Below are 23,879 nucleotides of genomic sequence, written 5' to 3'. Positions count from 1 at the left end.
AAATAGATATTACACCGCCCGAGCAACTGGTACCACAATGGTCCTGACTTGATACAGACATACCGGTATTAAACGGAATGATGGGTTCAATCTAGGTTTTACAGCGCACTAAAGGTTACAGACCACCAATTCAACCAATGAGCATTTGGAACGTACGCAAAAAGTCCTACGCAGAAATTACCCCTGTTCCTCATAGTGCTGTGAAAAAAATTCTCATCTCATTTAAAAAAATTAAACAGTTTCTGAAAGGAAAAACATTTCTGTACATTTTATAGGTGCATTTTGCTTCTTGTGAAGTGAAGCCTAATCTCCATAATGATTTCTAAATATACCCCTATCTTGTGAAAACACTGGGATTTCCCATGCTATTTATAGACACTTCACTTCCGGTGACCAGTACTGCACTGCAAGTCTGCTAACCCCACATGGCATTATGAGGATTGTGAGCTGACATATGTAGAATCATGCCGATATATAGTCCTGTGCAGGTTAAAGTTAAGGTAAAGTCCAGAGAAGCCATTGAATATTGTGAAATTAGCATAGAAGCCTATGGAAAGTGGTATTAGTGGTTTTTAGCCTAAACCCCCCTCTTCCATTGCGGCGTGAATTAAATAACATATTCATGCTATTGCGTCATAATCGATAAATTAGCGGTTACTTCAGCATAAAATAAAAAAAAAAAAAAAAAAAAAAAATTACAAAAAAGCAATCATTACTCTCATTTCCTCATACCTCTGATTCAGAAGTCTGTTACGCAGATATTTATGGAGTTTGAGGAAATCAAAGAAAACAGACAAAATACAACAGAACTTGACCGAAACCAACACAAATTTAAAAATGAGCAACCAAGAGTCTACAATAACTAAGATTTGGTGCACCGATAAGGTTTGCGTCTGCTTTTATTGAAAGACATGTTGAGATGTTCATTTCATGTCTTCGAAAAAAAAAAAACAAATATGACGAGTGAAGTTATTTTTTCTAATAACTGAGATGGGTCTGCCATATCTCTGAAATGTTAATGACAGCGACATGCAACTTATGAATAGATGTTGCTCCATATTTAAGACTGTCGAACTGCAAATAAATTTCGATAATGCACAAAATGAACTGAAATTACCACCGTATGTTATCCAAATACGTTGTGCACATCGTGATGTAGTAGCATTCTTTGTGTGACGTAACTGATCTGCATTTTTTCAGTTCATTATAAAATGCTTTATGATTAAGTTATTTCAACTAAGTATCTCAACAATCACAATTATTATGTATATGCAGTAAAACTCTTTCAAATATGATTTTGTTTAGACAGGTGTTTTACCAAGGTTTAATAGCTGAAATTTTGCTGCTCGGGGTTAAAGCCCAACAATCAATCATACCAAGGTTTTAAAACGGTTTAAATTTAAATAAAGGCACATTAAAAGTGTTTAATTTAGACATGTTTTCTGATTATGCAGGCTTCGGTTTTGAAATTTTTACTGTACTTATTTTTTTTCAATTTGTAGCGGACCAAGTTTCGTGCTGCTATTCATAGAAAATTTGCGTATTATAATTACATTTTGTTGTATTTTTTGTAGTTCGTACCTAAATTTAGTAAGTGTCAATAGAATAAAAAAAGCTGTCAAATATTTCTCATTTATTTGAATCGTATGTGTCTAGAATAAAACTTCAATGACCTAGTTTGAATAAAAGTACATTTACTCAAATAGTAAAAACTCACATATAAAACACACTAATTTCAATATTATATCTAATAATAATAATTATAATAATCTTAGGTAAAAATATGCAATCAACGATGAGAACATTCATTAAACATGAGAAATGGATTAAGACAGGGATACCCTGTCTATTCTGTGTTCTTACGCATTTTTTATGAATCCAGAACGTGAAATATTGAACATTTTGTTTGAAATTAAATAAACCTGCGTTTGAAAAACAGCAAAAAAAGGAATGTAGATAAATACGATTACTTATATGATTTCCTTCAATACATTGCATGGTTATTATCACTTTTTAAAAATCAGCGTCAAACAATGATTTTGATATATTTGGCAATAACGAGATATGATACAAGATACAAGGGAATCAGATCTCCCTACATAAATATGGTAGAATGAGGTAAAAGAGTTGAACTTGAAACACCATACGTAACAAGTCGAGTTCAAATTCTCTGATAAATACAGCATACATTCACAATATTCTGTGTACACAAAACTGGTAACTATATCAAAAAGTTCATCGTGTAATCATAGTGTTGCATATTATATGTAGATGACAAATGATGACAATATCCATATGTTTGTTAGTTTGAAGTAACAGCAATATTTTAATAATTTAAATACAGACCGTGGTAAAAACGCCACAAAACCTATTTAATGTATTTAATATGTATTGTAACAATTAGTCTCTCTTACAGGAAACGTGATCAAGTAAAGCAAATTGTTTTATTCACAGATTTGGTAAATCTAACAATATTTTATAATGCAATGATTACAACGAATTTATAAAGGTGATTAAATATTAGAAAACTAACAAGTGGTTGAGAAAATAAAGAAACAAAGAATCAAATGGCAAGGATTCAAAGGAAGACAACTTATGAAAACATTAATAACTTAAATGCATTAAGCAATAATTTTCTTTGAACCTCTTAATTCATTGTCCTTAAAAGACAATATCGTATTACTTATATTTCCACGTGGTGTCCTAGCATTAAATGTACAGAAAACTGTGCATTTATTTGTAACACTTGCATAAAACAAAACAGATGATAAGAAATAATTAAAATAGCCACACAAATGTCACAATGACATGTTTTGACTGTCCTTGATTTATGAAAAACGATGCTTTGAAAAGTAACCAACCTGCTCAAATGATGTTAAAGATCACATGACTAGATATATTTGATTTATTTTTGTAAGCACACAAATCCTACCCTTAATCAAATCCAACTGATGTAAATTATGAAAAAAAACGGAAAAGTCATCATTCATTCATACATACGTGTTACTCATTTGGTTTCATATAGCAGTTATCACAGTCATAATGTGTAAGAAAACATCACATACATAAGTGTAAAGATACATATTTATAACAAAATTCAACTATCATTAACAATACTAGCTTGTACACAAATACAGTAGTAAGAAAAAAATATTGTGCATTAATAAATAAATATATTGTACTTTTGTTCAAAATTTTGACTTATTTCTCGGTTCAACGTTTGGTTGAAAATCAAGGGTCATCACTGTCAGGACTGGTAAGCTTAGCTTGCAAAGACCCCTTCCCTTCACAAACTAGCAATTCATAGTTTTTTTCCGAATGATTTTCTTTCCAACCATTTATAGAATAATTTCAATTTGCTTGGAATATATGTATATGAAATGGTCTAAAGCAACAAGTGTTAACTGCAACTTCTTTAATTTATTGGCCTTGGCCAACATTGTGCAAAGTAGTTGTTTTTGTTGTTTTATCAGTAGTTCCAAACACTCAAAGTAACTGGTTTTTAATCAATAGATTTTCTTTAGACTTATCATTTTGCTATGTTTTTACAATCAAATACAAATACAAATACGTTCTATATCACAGAAAATGCATACCTTTTTTTACCATGGAAGGCCTGGTATAACAGTAATCTTCAAACATACCGTATACAAATACCACCAAGGGAAAATTAGAGTAAATTCAATTGGGCTTACTATAGTTTCCATTGTGACCTTAATTTATTTTGTAATTGCAAAATTCACTTGAGTTTTTTATGAATAAAAAAAAAACACGAATAAAAAAATACTCAGGGATGGTAGAGGGTAACAAGTATTAATTTTTGTGGACATTCGTTCTGTATTGACAACCGAAGTGATTCTGTTAAATATTTTCATAGGAGACAGATCCCATAATTTATAAGCGCTGACTTTCGAAGCATTGAATTTTTCACATATTATCGCAATCTATATGCCAGGTAAACTAATTATCATTTTGTTTGTGAAAAACACACATATGGTGAGATGTCTTTTTCAAAGTCCATCCACACAAATGCTTTCCGGAAAGATCCGCTATTGTAACACATTTAGCCACCTTAGCCACGCTCTCTGTTGGTCCCACTATAAATAAAAAAAACATATATTACTATCACATTTCTGCATAATATAGTTAATAAAACAAGCCATATTTCAACGAATGTCCATTATTGATGTCTTTTGTTGTGTAATAGGGTTTTTTTATGTTCATTTGAAAAAAAATAATAAGCCATATTGTCAAAAGATTCTTACAGCAAAATTATAATGAAATCGTCTGTCCATAGTTTATAAATACAATACTCTAATAGAATTTACGCATTCATTAGTGTTTGTAACCGAACATTCTTCTCGAGTTCAAAAACACGGAAATGTGCAAATTTTATGTGCAACGTAATGGATAGAATTAAGCTTAAAGTTTAAGGTGTTTATTTAAGTATTATGTTTATTCTATTACGTACATTGACCCTATTTTTCAGTTACCTCTTGGTTTTTGCTTAACGTATCAGCCACTTGCATTAGCCGACGTATATGGATCTTTTTCACTGTCGTCGGAATGTTGTCGTCTGAAGTTATTAATTAAAGCATCGAATGGTACAGCAGTACTTTGATTGGTATTTGAATTCGGGTAATCTCTTTGGTCAGCATTGGATTTTGATTCTGGATTTTCATTGTCAAGAGGAGATAGCCTATTAAAATTATGAGAAGAAAAACTCATGTCTGATGGAGAATAATCACAAGAATTTGAGCCAGGGATACTTTCGTCTACATCTAAATTGTCTGATGGACTAGTATCGTTTTGCCAAGGTGGTCCGTCGCATTGCCAATTTGATATCTTATGTTGGTTTGCCAAGCTATCACTGAAATCCAACTCTCCAATACTATGACTTCCGGTATAATCTGTAGAGTTAGGAGAACTTGGACTGGTAACATATTTTCCACTCATGTCATTGCCGTCTTTGTCAAAAGAGTTACCAAGTCCTGACAGTATATTAGGGGTTGCTTGATTGATGTGGTTGTTATCAGGAAGAAATACATCATCGTCAATGACTTGAGTTTTCTGAGCATCTTTGTCACTTAAAATATTTTGAAGAATATCTTTTTTCAAAGGTCTTTTCTTTGTCGGTGGTTGTTCATATAATGGTGAGCTGCTACTGCTTCTGGATTTTGTATTTTTTTTCTTTCCAAAATCTAAATTTCCTAAAAAAAAAAAGAATACACCGTGTTCAAATACTAGCCAATTTTACTTAGTTTAGTTTTAAGTTTCAAGTTTGATTAATGATAGTTTGTCTCAATTTTTTGATTTTCTGTTTTCGATTTACTTACGTTCATTACTTATGTTTAAACCATTCCATATCTCATAGAGAAATTAAACTATATCAGATAAATAGAGTAAATCTGTTTCCCCTTCAGATATATAAAGGAATGGAATGTTGTGTACATGGAAAAGGCGTAACATACAGAAGTATAAATATTTTTAAAATTCTACACACAGGTAAAAAAAACAAGCGAAATAAAACGAATTTGGGGTAAAAATACGACAAAATGTATGCTTATCAAGCAGTTCAATGAATGGCGGTAAATCTATTTTCGTAGAAAAAGCACGTGAGTTTAATTCCACTAAAGTTCGTATCTTTTATTTGTCCGAGTACATTGGTAGTTTGATGTTTAAGTAAATGATACTTTGTTTGATTTCTGGACATGAAAGAGTTCTGACGACTACCAGATGAACTTTAATGAACATTGGATGCGCTTCGCGTCGTTACTTATTCATCAAACATCTTCAACGATAATTTTCCCATAATTCTAATTTAATGCTACCTTTAATTGATACATTAGTCATTCTTGTACAATCCAAGATATACGGAATTTTTCATCATAGTGTTTGACACAAACAACCCGAGACTGTGTTTAATTGAAAAGAATTAACATCCCATGTGGATTCAAAATGATACTTTTGCTTCAATGACTATCTCGTTGTATTTTTGGTAAAGTTTTATAACAAGAAGATTATTTTTCTCTACTGGCTAATACTAGTAGAACATACCAGTCAAAGTTTGTAATATTGAAAACATTTTTAAAGTGATTTATAATTTAATGTATCGTTTTATGATTATTATGATTATTTTTTTTGCATATTTAGATAGTGTTTTGCTGATTACTTGTCTTGTATGTAAAACTACTTTGATAAATGTAAATATATATAACAATCAAAGCAAAAAGCATTCAACAGAATTACCACAACAAAAGCAAGGTTCATCTGAATGTGGTTCGATATAGAGTTTGAACACAAAGGAGAGGAGAATTCTGTTTCAGGAAAATGCAAACACTGGTGTGACCAAAGACGAAAGCGGGGAGCAGTATACAGCTAGAAAGTCAAGACACCGAATGTTTGACATATCTTATGGAATAGGAGGCATTAAAGCGGAGAAAAAAAATTTAAGCATGGAGTTATATTATACATTTAGCAGCCAGCATGCTTTGCAAAAAAAAAGTAATATGAAAATACTGAAACGTTAAAAGTTTTTTTTTGTGGAGTTAAAGACTTTGCTTTCAATCTGCATGAAATTGTGATTTCTTTTTCATGGGAAAACATAAATACAAAGAACAAAATACATCGAATAAACTAAAAACAGGACCGAAGCCAGGTGAAAAGCTAATCAAAGCTGAGAAGATAAAAGGCAGTGGGTAAATGGCGGATTTTGTACACGCAGCACGGGTCACACCAATGTATCGCACCTGAAATCTGTCTTTTTCTCTCAGCAAATGGAATTATTCTTCACTCAGTAAAGGAGAAACGTTTCGTCTGAAAGACAAAATAATTTTGCATGCAAAAAGATCTTATGTTTTGTAAATCTTTAAAAATGTCTAAGAATATTCACATTCATAAAAATTTTGTGCAAACTATTCTATCGTCAAGTGCAGGCTAGTCTATGAAAGATGCAAGGAAACCATATAGCATCACACAAGACAAGAACTTACTATGTAAATATAAAATTAGGGTCTTTAAGTGTCTGATATTTTTAAGAAACGGATATAAACGGATACTTCAACGTTAGAATAGCCAACAAGGACCATGATAGAACTTTAGTTAACGAATACAGTTTGTACAAGAAACGAATGTAAGAAAGTAAACGGTTCATATCAATTATTTAATAATATCAGAATGAATTACCTGAACTAGAATAAACTCTTATCACATCATTCGTTTCCGACATCACTGAAATTTTAGCACTCCGATTAAGCTTAACGTTTAACTTTTTTTTTTATAGATTTAATAAATATTTAAAACATTATTTTTCTGCGATATTAAGCCGAAAAAGGATAAAATGTTTTTTTTTAGTGTATCTACTCTTTTTTGTTCAACACAAAGAAACACAATGAGCAAGAAAGTGAAAGCAAGTGGTAACAACATCTACTCCTGTTACCTGACTGTGGGTTGCCGATGAGATGATAATTGGCAAGTTTCCTTCCAGTTGACGGACTAGAATGAAGTTTACTTGCAAGTGATACAGCCTTTCGAAATTTTGTGCTTTTATTTTTTGATGAGGAGCATTCTGAATGGAGATTATCGGTTGATGAAAAGTTGCGCTCTTTAATATCACTAAAATGTGGATGTTTTTCACAAGTCTCTGATTTATGTCTTTTAAGGCTTGACCTCTTTGGATTGCCAAGCGGTACAGTACTAGAAGGCTTAAAGTCAGAATTTCGAACATCGTCTGGATTAGATTGTTGACTTAGCTGCCAAGTTGTCGTGAAACCTTCATTCAGTTTTTGTATCACTTGATTCGATTGGCTGACTGGCGGATCCGGAAATGCATTTTTAACCAATAGTTGGCCGGAGTCCTTTTTCTCCAACGAACTATTATCACAAGTACCCGTAAGGTCTGTATCGTATAATTCCGAATTTATTGTTCTTAAACTTTCGTCCATTGGGTTGATATATAAATTATGTTGAGCATTAGAAGCGAGTTTCCCACATATTGTTTTGCAAGTGGGACTACATAAAATGTTAGCAGTACTCTTGATAGATTGGTTCAACGGACTGTTTGGTGGTTGAGTCAGGCAACTATTGAATGTATCAGTGCTAGTGTTACTGTTCTGACGAACAATTGTCTTCATTTCAATAGTGCACCTTGGGATATTGTTATTATCAGCAGTTGGTTGATACTGAACTGGTTCCTGCAATACAAGTGAATGTTAGTTGCGTGAAAACAAAACCGTTAGTAATCAAATGTGCAATAAATGAACATGAAATGAGTTAACAGATGGTATTAATAAGTCTAAAACTATGTTGAAAATCGATTACTGACCAGTTGAATACACACAATTTAAAACAAACTTGGAATGATAAATTGGACAAAAAGTGTATGTAAGCATTCTAGTTTCACTGCTAGGAATTAACAAATCAGCCAACTACACAACAGCCAATGCATAAAAGGCTTAGAAAAATTGATTGACTTAGGAAAACTCGTAAATGATGAAGAAAGAAAGACGTCGATAAAATGAAAAGAGACCCATACTCATATCTCATTTTTAGTCATGGCAGCAATTATTTTCGAAAAATTACTTTGACAAAAATTGTATCTTTTTGATCAACTTTTCAAGATCTATAAATTCAATAAAACCGGTTCTCATATAGTTCTTGAAAAACTCATTCAAATTATCATAAGTTTTTTTGGAAGAGCAGTTTTAAAGTTGCCTTAGAAAAGTTCAGCCTATGCAAATACCACAAGAAAAATGTCCATAAATGTGTAAACACATAAAATAAGAAAAGTTATTTCTTTTTATTCACATTAAAGAAGAGAGAATTCGCCAAGAGTAGATGATTGAAAATTGATAACAGAAAGATTGAGTATTGGAAGAAAAAGGGAACATAGAGAAAAATATTGTCCATACAAGGAACGCAACCTTCATATTATAATCATGGATGAGTTTTGTGAAAACTTCAGGAGGGTATTAACCGTTTTGATATTCTTATTGATTTAAAGGACTTTATATCTTGAACATGAAAAGTTTTTGCTATGAACCTAATCAGAGTCTGCACACTTGGTTGATTTAGATACGAAGTATTCCTCTATAGAATTTACCTCTTGTTTGTACCTAACAATGTCTTTTGAATTTGGATTCAAAACAGAATATTCCTGAATGATGAAACGAATGCATTCAATTGTTCTGCTGTTTTAATGACTGAATGATAGTGTATTACATTTTCTTTTGGCATTTCGGCAGTTCACTAACTAGATATTAACTCAAGAGATCTGGAAATTAGCCGTTTCAGTATTCTTAGAGTCAAGTTGCCCAATTAATTACAATAGATGATTTCTTTATCGGATTGATAGACCTGCTCACCGAGTTGACAGTTTCTGCAATTCAGGGATTTGAAGAGGATTTAGAAGTTCTAAAATTGATTATCTGACACATAAGCTAAGCAATTAATTTCTCAAAACTTCAAAGATTGCTAAATAAACTTGATAGAGTTGAAAAATGTTATTGCAAGGTTTTCCAGATCAGACAAACACCAAATATGCATTTCCGTAACAAACCAAACTCATTTCGGTAATGAAAATGTTAACAAATAGAAGCAAACATGAATTTATTCCCCCTAATCAATGTAATAACAATCGCTTACAGTTGATGAAGCTGATTGTCAATAAACTCGAAACCTCTAATATAAAAAAAAAACAAGCAGGAGAAACTAAATGGAAATTTCAAACTTTCTGATCTGATTGATTTTCACGACTATTGGTACATACATCTACCAGGGCACTTCATAAATTTGGGTCCAGCACATATTTAGCTCCATGTTTTGTAATAGACCCAAACTCTTGGCGTGATATTACAACAACAAACTAAAGAAGAAAAATGCATTTCATTATTTTGTAAGTGGTAAGGGGTATGATCGGTTTATTTTAAATTCTGCCCTGAAAATAAACTTGACCAAATCAACTTGAATATTGCATAATATATAAGTAAATATAAGCATACCTCACCAACGAAACCTTTTGTTTTTGTTTTTGTTTTTTTTTTCTGTTATTTACTCATGCATATCATAAAACCTTAGTGCAAAACGGAATCCAAATCTGTTCATTCTGCCAAATTGGCGCAAAACATTTATATTTTTACATTTTTCTTTGCAGGCCACATTGGCCGACAGCTAAATATTCTAACCATGAAAGTCTATTGCTCATGTCATGTTCAATAAACAACTCTTGGGCTAAACTTCCCAGTTTCAAGACTTTCAAGAATTGTCAGGCTATGCAATGCTAAGGCTTTAATACTCCTAGATACTTTATGCCCGCCTTAAAAGGACAATTGCGTGTATTTAAATGTCAACCTGGAAATCTAAGCTGAATTTGGACTGACTTTACAAAGCGTCCAATTAAAAATTGATATAGCAATTTTAAACCTTTCAAAATTAGGTTGGCATATTTATGCTTTTAACATCTGTTCAATAATTGTGGGTATAAATCAAAAAGCAAGTATAGTATTACAACCAGTCATATACTGAGCGATAACACTCCAGCAGGTAACTAAATTTGCATGTGATTTGGCTTGATGAAAAACAATATGTAAACAAAAATTTAAAAATTGTACAAATTAACAAATTAAAGAGAATTAGATTTTTATTTTTAAGCCCCCATCACTTTTCAAGTGGCAGGTATATAGCGAACATCCTGTCTGTCTGTACGTCCTAAGTTCTAATCCACAACTACTATCAAACCTCTAAATAGAATTTAATGAAATTCATTCATTATCATATGATGCCATTGTATACCCCTTTTTCCCCATCTCACTGACTTTTGGGATATCATGATACATAACACGGTCTTTGTCTTTGGTCAACTTAGGAGAACCATCTTCGAATCCGAAAGGCATTATATAACTTGATCAAACTTTCACACTTTCTTTATCACAGGACACAATTAATATTATGCACCTCTTACACTGACTTTGTCATATGTCGACCAAAGGAGGAACATCCTCTAATCAGTGACTCCTCTAAAATAGCTGTTTCGTTAGATATTGTTTAATACTTTCTGTTTCCATCTCAATAACTTTCGGGGTTTCCTGGTACAAAACATGGACCTTGTCATTGGTCGACCAAAGGACACGATCTACTAATCCCAAACTCCTCTTTAACCGCAGATTTGAATTCAATGAAACTTTCACACATATACTCATACTTTATCAAATGATGATATTGGGCATCTCCTTTTTTGTTTTCTTTGCCCATTTGAATGACTTTATGGTTTCCTTTATGATTTCTAAAGAGGAAAGGGGTATAACTACGAGAGCCACACGAATGCTCAGAGTTTTTCTACTTTTTTTATGTATAATCGCGTATACGTTCATTTTGAAATTGCGGTTCGTGTGTTGTCTTATAGATTCAATTCAAGCTATATGAAATGGATTTTAATTGAAAGTTAAAAAGTGAAAACTTATATACAGCAAAGAAAGAAAATATCCGAAGTTTATAATTGAAAAAGTTTTAAAACCGATTCATGTTCTATAGATAAACCACAATAACAAAAAATTGTTTTATTGATTTATACCAACAGACTAGTATAAAATCGCATGGACGTCAAAATCATCAACGTATGAGTTTGCATGATTTTGGTCATATATATGAATTATTCAGTTAAATATAAACAATTTTCCCTTTGTGAAAATCATTAAGGAGAAAATCTAATTATTTATGTGTACTCTTCTGTACTATACAGCTACTAACTACCAAAACAAATGGTTATTAAAAATCCCTCGACAATATATATGGGAATAAACCACAGTTTTATCTACTTTGCCTCAGCATTAACCTCTGATATTTCGGTTAAACAAAATAATGGTGACATGTTTAGCTAAATAATTCACAAGGGTACCATTACTGTAGAGACATATATCAGGCAAAATTTCAACCATTCAACATTATCTGACAAGCAAAAAATAACCCAAGTCCCAAAACCACGTCTGGTAAGTTTCAAGAATTCTAGAAACCCAGAAATAAATCAAATCATTCTGTCTCTGAGAGACACGACTAAAAAGGGACATAGAGAAAATGTCGTTGTATGCAATAAATAACTGTTCAGTTATCAAATAAATATAAATGATAAGTATGTTCAGTATGAAAAGGCTTAGATTAGCACAAACATAAAATTCAGATGTGCAAGTGAGAGTAACCGCATGCTGCACTTCAAGAAGTGAGGCTTTCTTTCTAAACATAAGGAAAAATGCACAAGATAATCAATCAAAATGCAACACATTTGTGAGTGTAAATACAGCAAAATGAAGCAGCGTGAGAAATCACCCAAAAGCACCATAAATGGAATTGCTTTTAAAACTTTAAAAAAGAGTTTATTTTCATAGCAAAAAAAGGGTAACGGAAAAAAGTTGAATAAGATTAGAAAAATATGCGTACCTACCTGTTGGTTGGTGTTCAGTACTGGTTGTGATGACGTCATTCTATTGGGACAATCGTCATCAGTTTCTGCTACATTAGAGGTACCATGTTTTTGAGTTCCAGGAAGACTTTTAGTATCACAGCTTTCGGTTCTAGCTTTTAGTGTTGCAGTGCTAGATTTGGTAACGCAAGGAGAACCCGACCCTTTCCCATCGTCACTAAATCCATCACAACTGTCCCGTCTTTGGTTTTGTCTATTACCATTAATGCTGACCTCCAAAAGATCAACGCTCCTGGCGAATGCATCGCGCAGGTTTATAGAATGAAATGAAACTATACTTCCTGTTCTTTTTGCACGCTCTAGTGCATCACGTCTTTTGAGCGCTTTTTCTCGCCTCATTTGATCCTTGTAGAATTCTGCGAAGTTGTTAACTATGATTGGAATTGGTAGGGCAATGACTAAAACACCACAAACGCAACATACAGAGCCTACTATCCTTCCCGGAACCGTTGTGGGATATATATCACCGTATCCAACAGTCGTCATGGTGATCGCTGCCCACCAGAATGTTTCGGGAATACTGATGAATTTTGTTTTATGTACATCTTTTTCGGCAAAATAAGCTAAACTAGAAAATAGTAAAACAGAAATAGCTAAGAACATTAACAATAATCCTAGTTCTTTGTAACTTCTTTGTAATGTATATCCTAAAGACTGTAATCCTGTCGAGTGCCTTGCTAGTTTTAAAATTCGCAAAATTCGCATTATCCTAAATATTTGCACAACTCTTCGTACATTATGAAATTGTTCAGTGGTATTCTTATTTGTTTCGGTTAAACCTAAGCTAATAAAGTATGGCATAATTGCAAGAAGATCAATTATATTTAGTGGTCCTTTGAAAAATTTCCATTTATTTGGCGATGCCCAAAATCTGGCTAAATACTCAAGTGTGAACCATCCAATGCATACTGCCTCTACAATGTCTAACTGTTCGTTGTCTTTTCCTCCTTTCATCTGCATTTGTGGCATTGTGTTAAGAGTTAAGGCAATTGTTGAGAGAACGATGAAAAGTATGGATATAATTGCAACAACCTGCAAGACAAAAACAGTGTCGCTTATTATGCTAACATGGAACATTATGAAAGAATAGAACATTGAAAAGTTAGAATAAATCAATTCTTTTCATAAAAAACGTCGACTGATTATAACGTATACAACAAGATTGTTAAATCCGGCGAATAAAAAGGTCACTTCAGCGTCATTTATAACCACACGAAGTTTTTGCAAAATTGAACGATTGCAATCCATGCAAAGGATAAGCAAAATGCATTAATTGCATTAAAGCCTCCTTCCAGATGTAAAAAATCAGTATCTAGACGAAAGCATAGTAATGAATACCAGTCGGATAGATAAGGCAACTGAATTGCTTAGAGTATAACAATTCACGTTTGTCTTGTTATTCATGAAACGAATGTTGAGACGAACTTCATAGTTGACAAATACAGCAAGATTGCGATGACGACGCCACCTACATACAAACGCAGTTACACTGTATCAGCAACAATTTACCCGTGATAGGTTGAATTGTCGTTTTTTTTATCAGTGAATAACTAATAAAACAGCAAAAAAAGAAGATCGATCAAAATCCATTCTGCAGAAGTAAACAGAATAATGACTTATAGGAAATCCGTAGCTCTAAGTCATTATTGCTAATAAGATATTGTTAAACAACAGAATTTTGCGACTTATACGGGCAACCACATATTCGTTTTTGTAAACAAACATATTACAAGCACGATTTATGGCATGCCTGAATTTTTAAAACAATTAAAATCAAGCCAGCACTTACTTTGCAATAGTACCGTCTGGTACGAAATTAGTAAACATATTGTTTGCTTTAAGCACTTTAAATGTTTACAACACATATAAGAATAGAACGCTTTTACACAGAAAACTCATAAGATAATAAAACAAAGTAATGCAATTCTTCGAACTTTGACCTTTGAAATAAATGGGATTTAATTTAGAATCTTAAACTTCACCCTGGCTGCCATTGTTTTAATTAAACTCATTACGAAGAAAGCAATAAATATTTGATCTTGGCGTGCCATGATTGCAATAAAAGGCAAGAATCGATACAAATTTTCATTACCAGCCTAATACTTTGCTAGGTTTCCTTCGATTGTCAGTGTTTATTACTTTACTAATGGGTTGTTGTACTGATAAAGCATCCAAGCATAGTTAAAGTGAAGTCTTTGGGTACCACTTTACAATAGAATCGGGCAGTCCTGATTCGATATCTCACCAAATATGTTTTCTTTTCAACGACTGTTTTCCCTTGTATGAAACTGTATTAAGTTATAAAAATGCATTTCTCCTTGCAATACAATTGACATTCAAAAGATATTCAAGGAATAAAATGTCTGAATGGGTCTTTTTGCATTCAACAAATTTGTGTCCATGGGATGTATCTGAAGTCATAATGCATTCAAGTGAAACTACTATGGACAATACTGGTAATGAAATTAGATCTACTGATTATTTCGTTTATTCACTGCAATAAAGATTAAACAACACTCCTTTCTGTTAAAAAGACCTTCCTGGTCAGCCAATCAGATTTCTGCTTTCACAATTGTAAAAGAGTTATATGAAGGGGAAATACTTAGGTTCTGAAAAATGCATTCTGAACAGAAAGTATAGAATGGAAACTTATCATAACGTACATAATGTGACTAAATTAGTCCTATTTTTATTATATTTTATGAATTAAAACTTTGCATCAGCCCTGTCTATAGACTCGATATAAGTCTATGTGGTATCCATGATGAAAATAATAATGATAATAAGCTTATGTAACATCATTAATACCATACTCAGCTATTCATTTGTAGTACAACGGATTGGTAAGAAAAAAAATGGTACATTCTGTAAAGAGTGAAGAGAGTACCCTACCTGATTCTTGCTTCAGAATCTATCGTTCTTGTTTGAATGGCATCTTGATCGAATAACTAGAATATAACCTTCATTTACTTGATCGTTTTCTGATTTTGTAATGCAACAAACAAATTTTATGGTACTTGCTTCAGCATTTATGGAGCAAATAATGTTATATGTTTGGGAAAAAACGACAACCACGAAGATATTCAAATGTCATTAGACCTTAACAGTGAACCATTACACAGCTGTAATAGGAGTAAATCAAATTCGATCGAAGCATTTCAAAATATTGACGATTTAAAATTCTCGTGCGTAGAGATTTGACAAAAGTTGCCGCATTATGATGATTTATTCAAATTTTAGAAAATCGTTCTTTAGCAATTTTCCCACCAAGCATGTTCCAGTTTTTCGTGAAGCAGATTACTCCATACACTCCGCAGCACTGGATGTCTGAAGGATTCCGAAGAACTTGATCTTTTGTAATTAGAAAAATAAATTTTGCACATTTCAATTGCTTTTTTTTATTATTTCGGGAAAAGTTATAAAGTTATATATATATATATATTATATTTTTTTCAAAATTAACCTGGATAGATTTTAGGTTATCTATGGTTTTTAATTTCTTTAGCTTTCCATAAACTAACAGATAAAATTTCAAAAGGCGTATTTATTTAAAAAAAAATACTTCAATGAGAACGTAAATTAAGTTTTCATTTGCATCACCAAAAAGCGTCATAGCTTTTGACAGTGAACTGCGAAAAGTCCCAAAGATATTCAGCTTTAGATAATCTTATAACTTCAAAATGTTGTCAAAGTCGAGAAACGTTACGAAATTAATATTATGGACGGAGCGCCAGCGACGTCCTATACATGTAGCACATGGCTGAAAAAATATTCTGACGGAAGTGAAGAAATTAGTCGACACGGAAGTAGACGATTGCGCAAGTGAGGGGGCGTTGTTTTGTCTAAATTAGAGACTGAGCTTATATAATGGATACCCAGAAATCATATTAAGAAGTCATTGTCAGCGTTTTACCCTTGATGTCAATGTAAAATTGTTTTTTTGGTGGGGAATGCTCATATTTCTAGAGAACCACCGCGTAAACATTAAAAGAATTTCACTTTATAGGTAAATGATACCAAGATTGTGTGAATGAATTATAATATCTGATAAACAAGACATGAAAATCATTAGTTGAAACACTTAACTTCGTTAAAAAAAAAAAAAAAAAAAAAAAAAAAACTTGAAAAAATGAATCTGTAAAAACGTACTAATCAACTTTTCTAATCACTTAAAGATTTCCCTTGTTTTCATGTTTTTTTTAACGATATCTATCAGACACACAAAACAACTTATCACTTTTTTTGCTTGTATATATCTAATAGTTGATGTCAGTCGTTAATCTATAGCCTTTGATTTATAAAGTACACCACATGACGTGCATTTTGTTTATTTGTCATGCATTTACCTGAAACAAAAAAGATAAATGTTGCGAGAAATGCACGTTTCATCAAGACTGAAGATATTTCCTGTGCTGATTGAGGCATTTTTTCTTTCAAAATTTGTGATGATATCATTATAAATACATCGCACTTTCGCAACGTATAAATAATTACTCCATATCATCGAGTTAGTGAACTAGTAAGTAAAAATACAGGATCGCATCACAATAAATGCTGAAAGGTTTGCGTGGGCACTCGTCATATTATCAGTAGCCCTTTGATTAGGATATTTAGCAAAGGTTGTGGGTAAATGTAACATGCAGGTCCATAAGAAGACGGAAAAGACTCGACTTCTGAAGTACAAGATGTACACAGCAGGTAATCTCATGCATGTACGCTCAGTAAATAATAGTATGTGCAATAAATCAGATTGGATGTTTGCTCTAAGAAAATGTTCTTTCGTCTTGTATTAACAGAGCTTTAAATAGCCATTACAACAGTATATACTAGAATTCTGCTTTATTTGTTACAATGAAATAAAAATTAAACTATTTCATTTTTATTTGGTAAACAAACTTAAAAAAAAACAAAAGAGAATGTTCAGCAAATGCTGATAATTTGGTTCATCTTTTTTAAATAAGCTTGAAACATTATTCTCTTTATATTTATTAGATCGTTACAATACTCAACAGTTGAATAATTGATTACTGCACTTGTTTTCCCTGTGAGCATGCGGTGGATTTGTTTACTTCTCCAACAAAATAATTAGAACTGACATTGTATTATTAATAAATAATTTGATCTATTCTATTCAAACTTATTAGTAGGGCTAAGATGCAGCTATTGACAAAATTGATGTGGCTTCAAGCGGAGGAGAAGTTAACTTAATCTAACGGTTGTTGTTATATAATACTTTAATGCTCAGGAAAAAAGATTCATTTGAAATGGGGTAGTTTAAGTAATAATTTCATGCAATAATCACTGCGAATGCAATGCAAATTTTGCGATACCAGGGAAACCCCTACGGCTGTATTAGCATATATTTAAAATTCGGCTTTGACTTTTGCGATTACATTGGCTCAGTTGTAATGTTTACATTTGAATTACATTGAATTGAGCATTGTCTTAATACTAATATATGAGTAACATCATCTACAGTGTTATAAATTATCTGATTATCTGGTCATCGACCAATAGATAACTATAACTACTTCTCATATTCGTGTACACGTGCAATCCTGCGTGCGCTTTGCTAAACCGCGTTTCTAACCGAGCGTCAAAGTACATTTAACAACAACCATTCAAGCTCTACTAAAAGCAAGCACAGTAAGTAACTAATCGCCAGCTTTATAGCCAAACCAATTCAACCAATAGCTGATAGCCTAACCACCCTAGCTATGTATAGCTCTTAATCTAGGTCCGTGCAATGCTTTTATCCATTCAGGTCATTCAAACAAGATAGCTGACGATATTAAAATGTCGAAGCGAGGGTGTAAGACAGGTAAATGGTGTAGGATATGCATTATCTCTTCACTCTGAGTACAGTTGAATAAACAGTAAATATTAGTAAAAAGATACACAATTTATTATTAAAATTTAAATTCATACTATTTTACTATTCATATTGAAAGTATGAAAGAAACAAAAGGCCCCAAAAGCTGGAATAAAATGGAAAAAAGTGACATTTTGATATCGCCATTTTCAACCAACGTTACAAGGAACAAACGGGAAGATTACACAGGGTACTATACCTGTGAAAGCTTGGCCATGAATTTCTCTGATCTTGTCTGTGAAAATAAATGTAAGAATATTTTATATTTAAGGTATTGTAAACTTTGAATAGAGGGGACTCTCCTTCACGCAAAATTCACCCCTATTGCATTTAACTTGTTTTCAATATAATCACATGCAACTATATATACTATATTACACGTATACCAATATGTTGGGGTATATATTCGCTACATTCTGTATACGTTAAATTCCACTCATTAGTATTCTTTTATCGCTTAATTACATGTAAGATACACATATTTATAATTTTTTGATAAATCATACCACCGAGTACTTACACATCTTTATTACAAGCACATTAGCTTACCTAATTTGTACCTAAACTCTTTGTCTCAGATTCTTGTACTCCATCACTGCTGGCATAATATTTTTTTTGTTTGTTTTTTGTAAACCGTAAGGTTAAAGGCATACAGCTCTTTGGAGCATATTATAGGATTAAACACTGTTTTTCAAGAATTTATCGATGTAAAAAAATGGACCATTCACTCAATAAATTTGTTTTGTGAGTGAATGGTCAAATTTTACACATCCATAAATGTCCTTCGGACTTTTATTTGTTTCGTGAGTAAATGGTCCAATTTTACACATCGGTAAATTCTTGAAAAACAGTGTTTAATCATAATAATTCCAAACCCTAACTATCTGAAATATATTGTAAACAACGTGACATTGTTGTTCATTTCAATATTGAAAGTATTTACGGGCTACTGAAAAAAGTTATAGTAACGAATACACGATGCCGAAAAATGAATGGAATAAAGCAGATAATACTGTTTTAAGCCTTTAAACGGCTCTATCTTTTGTAGAAGCGATGGTAGACATGTTGTTTACGATATGTACATGGAATTCACAATTGTAAATACATTCATCGCGGAGGTCGTTAAAAGTGAACAACCAACCATAATGCAAGAAAAAAGACATATGCTAATTAGGTTTGAATTATTCATCAATATCTAATGTACCAACAACTTCTCAAAACTTGTTGATAATGTCAGCAATTCAAAATGTACAGTTTATATACTTTAGATGCAGTTTAACACACAATATCTGTATATAAAAAGTACTACAGAAAAATGTGAATAATACGTATTTCAAAATTAAATAGCAAATTTGAATTAAGACGGCAATCATCCGATGTTAAAGGGTTGGTAATTCTGTTTAGTTATGGAGAGGAGCGTAGTTACATGATATTTATAAAACCATAGAAGTAATTTCGCGTTCCCAAATTTGAGACATCGAAGAAATACAGATCAATCTGGGATACCAAAATATAAACAATAAGTATTATGCGTTATACTTGTTATTTCCAGAAAATCAATCATATCAACATCAGCTCAGAACAAAATTGATACCCACAAATAAATAAATGAAGATCAATGGACAAATACACATTGATCTTGTAATGATCTCAAAACATGCATCTGTATCTTTGTCAAGGGCGCACAGTTTCGATATTACATAAGGCTAGCCAAACTTAATTCGTTGGGAAAAAAAGATTGATTAGAGTGCCATATTGGCATTTCCCCAACAACACTTTATTGTGTTCAAAGTTTTGGCGTATCCAGACTTTCTTTTCAAAAGTGAACTGACAAACACCAATATTGTACAAGCACTAGTAGCTGCTTTAAATCATCCCAAGTAATAACTTGGAGACTTCTATGCTGCTTGTATATGTATATATAGTTTATTTTATAAGATAAATAAACACCAATAGCTTTCAATTTCGATTGAATGCCATGTTTCCATATGTATCTTTGTATGAATTCAACAAAACATCTAAATATGACACAAAGACAATAACAGGAGATCGAACATCAAATGTAGGAACAAGGACTTCAAACACATACAAGAAAAACAAGGATGTGGTGCAAGGAATGAGAAAGGAGAAAGGCTTATGGTCTCTGCTCTACAAAAATCTAGTCGTGGGAGGCACGATGTATCCAGAAACAAACTTGGTACTCAATTAATCGAAGAGACAAAATTAGACAGACCACCTCTTTATCAACAACATCATATATAATGACAGAATAGAGAGGAGTTGACCATCAGATGATAACAGGAGATATAAAGACAAAACATTATATCAAAGAAACATACACTGATAAACAGAAATTACAAAATAATGACGAAATACTATACAATAAAGTAAGAAAAAAATTCCCAGTCCAACAAGATCTTCCTGTGAACATCATATTTATAGTACTAATACGGTTTTAGACAGCACAAACTACACCTCTTTCTGATTGTATTGAGTATTAAGTCTTGACATACATCAGAATCACTGTCTAAACTGAGCAGAGAGCAAAAACTGATATCAGCCAGAGCTGAATACAGCAGGAATTCTGGCCAAACTAAACTTAAACTTTTAATTACATCATTTGAGTGATTATTGTATAACCCTTATTATTGGTACGTGACAAATCTTGACCAACAAAAAAGCTCAGCTTTCAACACAAACAGCTATTCAGGATAATTTGTGGCCTTTTAAGATCACACAAACAACTTCTCTCTGACGATATTACCTTTAAGACAGACACGCTTATAATAGCTGGCTATAGATAGGCCATGTATTTGGGACAGATCAGTGAAAGTATCGGGCAGCCCTATTCTGGACACATGATGAAAGACAGCGAAAACGAAAACAAAAAAATATTGCCAAGAACAAACGACAACGGGATGGCGTAATGAGCAGTAAACTTAAAGTAAAAAGGAATATAACGTCATGATGAAGAACGTCATGATGAAGAGAAATGAGAAGGCAATGGACTGCTGTAAAATATTTTTGCAACAAAAACTTTATTCATAGGCAATAACTTCTGTACACAGTTATCCTCTTATGAATTCCTCCTGTAGTGATAATTTTTTATTCTAAATTATCCGGCTTTAAATTCTAGTACCATTCTCTTACTATATATAATACAATGCCTTGTATTTTTGGTGTATCTTGTGTGATACCAGAAAAAAACAAAGTCAAATGAATAATGCTATTAATGGAACCCGATAATGGTTTACCACTAAAAGCTTTTAGTCATGGACAAGCCATTAATGATACAGTAAATCCTTGCTTACACGACCGTAAAACTTAAGCTTCTATATGTATCTTGCATTAAATAATTCGACGTATTCTGCAGCTTATACGACTGGTTTTAGATCAAGTGCTAAAAGGAATTTTTCATTTCAACTTTGTTTACTGTAGTGTTGCAAAACGTGATATACAGAAAAAGGCCGATACCGTTCACTATGTACACAATTTATACCAAATAAAATAATATAAAATCACGAAAACAAACTATGATAAACAATTCCACATGACGGTGATTTCCCAACTGTAACTACTTTGATATAAGATTGATCAAAGTAGAATTTGAACCTTGTTGTAAGGGTTATTTTATCTGCTGAACATTTCTTTACATCTATCATGCCTTCAAGATAGAAATTTAAAGAAAAAAAAAATGGGGGCTACCACTTTTATATGGAGTTGTAAAAAATGGACAACAAAGATAAGCCTTGTCACTAGGATAAATTCACTGATTTTCTTCCTATCTACTTATGGTTTACAAATAGAAGCTAAAACATCAATACATTTTATGTAGTCGTCAAGGGCAATCACTTTGTTAAAACCCAATTAATACTTTTCATCAGCTGAAAGTTTATCTATTTCCGATACGGTTTTCATGGTTATAGCAGATCATACACGGCCTTTAAAAAGGAACTGTCGGACGACTTCGACTTCGACTGAAGTAGGTAGGTCACCTTTACTTTACTCTATCGAAAGTATCGACAGGGAATTATACCCTTCATAAGTGATAAAAAAAATAGCATTGCATTACGCCTTATCGTTATAATCAACACTTTTTTGAAGTAAACACATCCACGGTGCATCTGGCCAAATATAGCAACAACAACGCAATGGTATAGCAGATTTTCTAAGACGACGACATTCGACGATTGATGCAGAGTAATGAAGAGAACCAGGATTCGAGTGGAAATCAAAAGAATATAATCCAGGGACAAAGACCAGACATGGAAAACCGACAAGGAAAACAAAGAACATAAATTAACCAAAATAATACAAAGTAACAAACGTACATGAGCAAAGTGTTGAAAAAGATTCCATGTATAGAGCAGACAAGATAATCCTGTACAGAACCGAAACTACTTCGACAAAATAAAAAGTTCAAATAAACTATCAATTTAAGTGTCCAATATGGTGTGCTCTATAGTTAACGTTGATAAGTATTTTTACCAAGATTTCAATATTCAACAATTACTTAAAATGTCGACGATTATTTGGCAAGATTCAGAAAAAGCTTACAAGTAAAGCTACAATTTAAAACTAAGGCACCACTCCAAACTATTAAGAACTTCATCGAAAATTAGTATATTACTTTTTCACCTGAAAAAACGTAGAAACGAAACTAAGTGCCAAAAAGATAATGATCAATTTACAGATATCACCTGATTGAAAGTAACCGTAAATTGCTTCGCTTTTTTTCTGAGGTAATAACGAACTACCGATAATATTGGACCCGAATCAGAACAAATTCATTAACAGCGAAGCTGTGTATAAAATGTATATTTCCTTAGCAACCACAACACCCATTGTTAACTAATTTAAAACAGAAGTTCGTTTGAAAATCGATTGAATTTGTGAGTGTCATTTAAAGCAATCATGGAAAGTGAAATTAAAGCATAGAAATAATTCAGGTGGTCATGGACACAATCCAACCTGATATAACTAACTTCATTATATTATCATTAGAACGGGAAAAAATGTCACACAGCTGAAGAAAGAGGAAAAATCGATAAACCAGTCGTTTTATCTGTGACAGACTTACAACATCAAATCACTGGTGGTATATTTTTCTATAGAAGAATCCTATTACTTCCAGATATCTATGTTTTGTCTATATATGGCGATGAACTGATTTAGCTGGAAAGCTGTGTATAGGCATATTACCAATTCTACAGGTGGTGTAAACCATTTGGAATATAATCGTTAAGCTATTCAAACTTGTTTGTGGTGTATTTTATTTGAACAATTATCAGTAAGAAAAGAAATCAACTAACAACCAAACAAACAATGAACATAAAGAAAACAAATAATATTAAAGAAGACCAACTACAGTATTTTAATGTACTGACGGTTAAAACGACAAACAAAAACAAACAAAACACGATACTAATACTAAAGGTTAAAATAGCATTTTGCAGCGGTTTCACGGTTTCTTATTTTATTTTAAGAGCGGATATACAAGCCACAACCTGTTATGTCTAAAGCACTTGATTCCAATAT

The 23,879-nt window shown here is 32.4% G+C and overlaps 1 protein-coding gene across 8 annotated transcripts in view; it reads right to left on the bottom strand.

The window, feature by feature from the left end:
• Positions 1-1,618: 1,618 nt before the first annotated feature.
• The window catches only part of LOC148629743 (potassium voltage-gated channel subfamily B member 1-like), a 123,105-nt gene continuing 100,844 nt past the window's right edge, over positions 1,619-23,879 (bottom strand). For 4 of the 8 annotated variants that reach the window (XM_088556366.1, XM_088556380.1, XM_088556386.1 and 1 more), the window contains 5 exons: positions 18,541-18,576; positions 12,431-13,501; positions 7,439-8,192; positions 4,494-5,210; positions 1,619-4,097 (listed from right to left, as the gene is read on the bottom strand). In XM_088556366.1, the coding sequence (XP_088412492.1) occupies positions 4,516-5,210; positions 7,439-8,192; positions 12,431-13,501; positions 18,541-18,576 (2,556 nt within the window). In that variant the 3' untranslated portion in view covers positions 1,619-4,097; positions 4,494-4,515. Of the gene's footprint in view, positions 4,098-4,471; positions 5,211-6,749; positions 6,817-7,438; positions 8,193-12,430; positions 13,502-18,540; positions 18,577-23,879 lie in introns of those variants that run through there. The other 4 variants (XM_088556377.1, XM_088556393.1, XM_088556371.1 and 1 more) reach the window with 3 other exon arrangements.

This window comes from Perna viridis, chromosome 1 (assembly GCF_037379345.1).
Source record: "Perna viridis isolate PV_CMFRI_1.1 ecotype Kerala chromosome 1, ASM3737934v1, whole genome shotgun sequence".
NCBI lineage: Eukaryota > Metazoa > Mollusca > Bivalvia > Mytilida > Mytilidae > Perna > Perna viridis.
The sequence above is the reverse complement of the archived record's forward strand: the minus strand, read 5'-3'. Positions and strand labels throughout refer to the sequence as shown.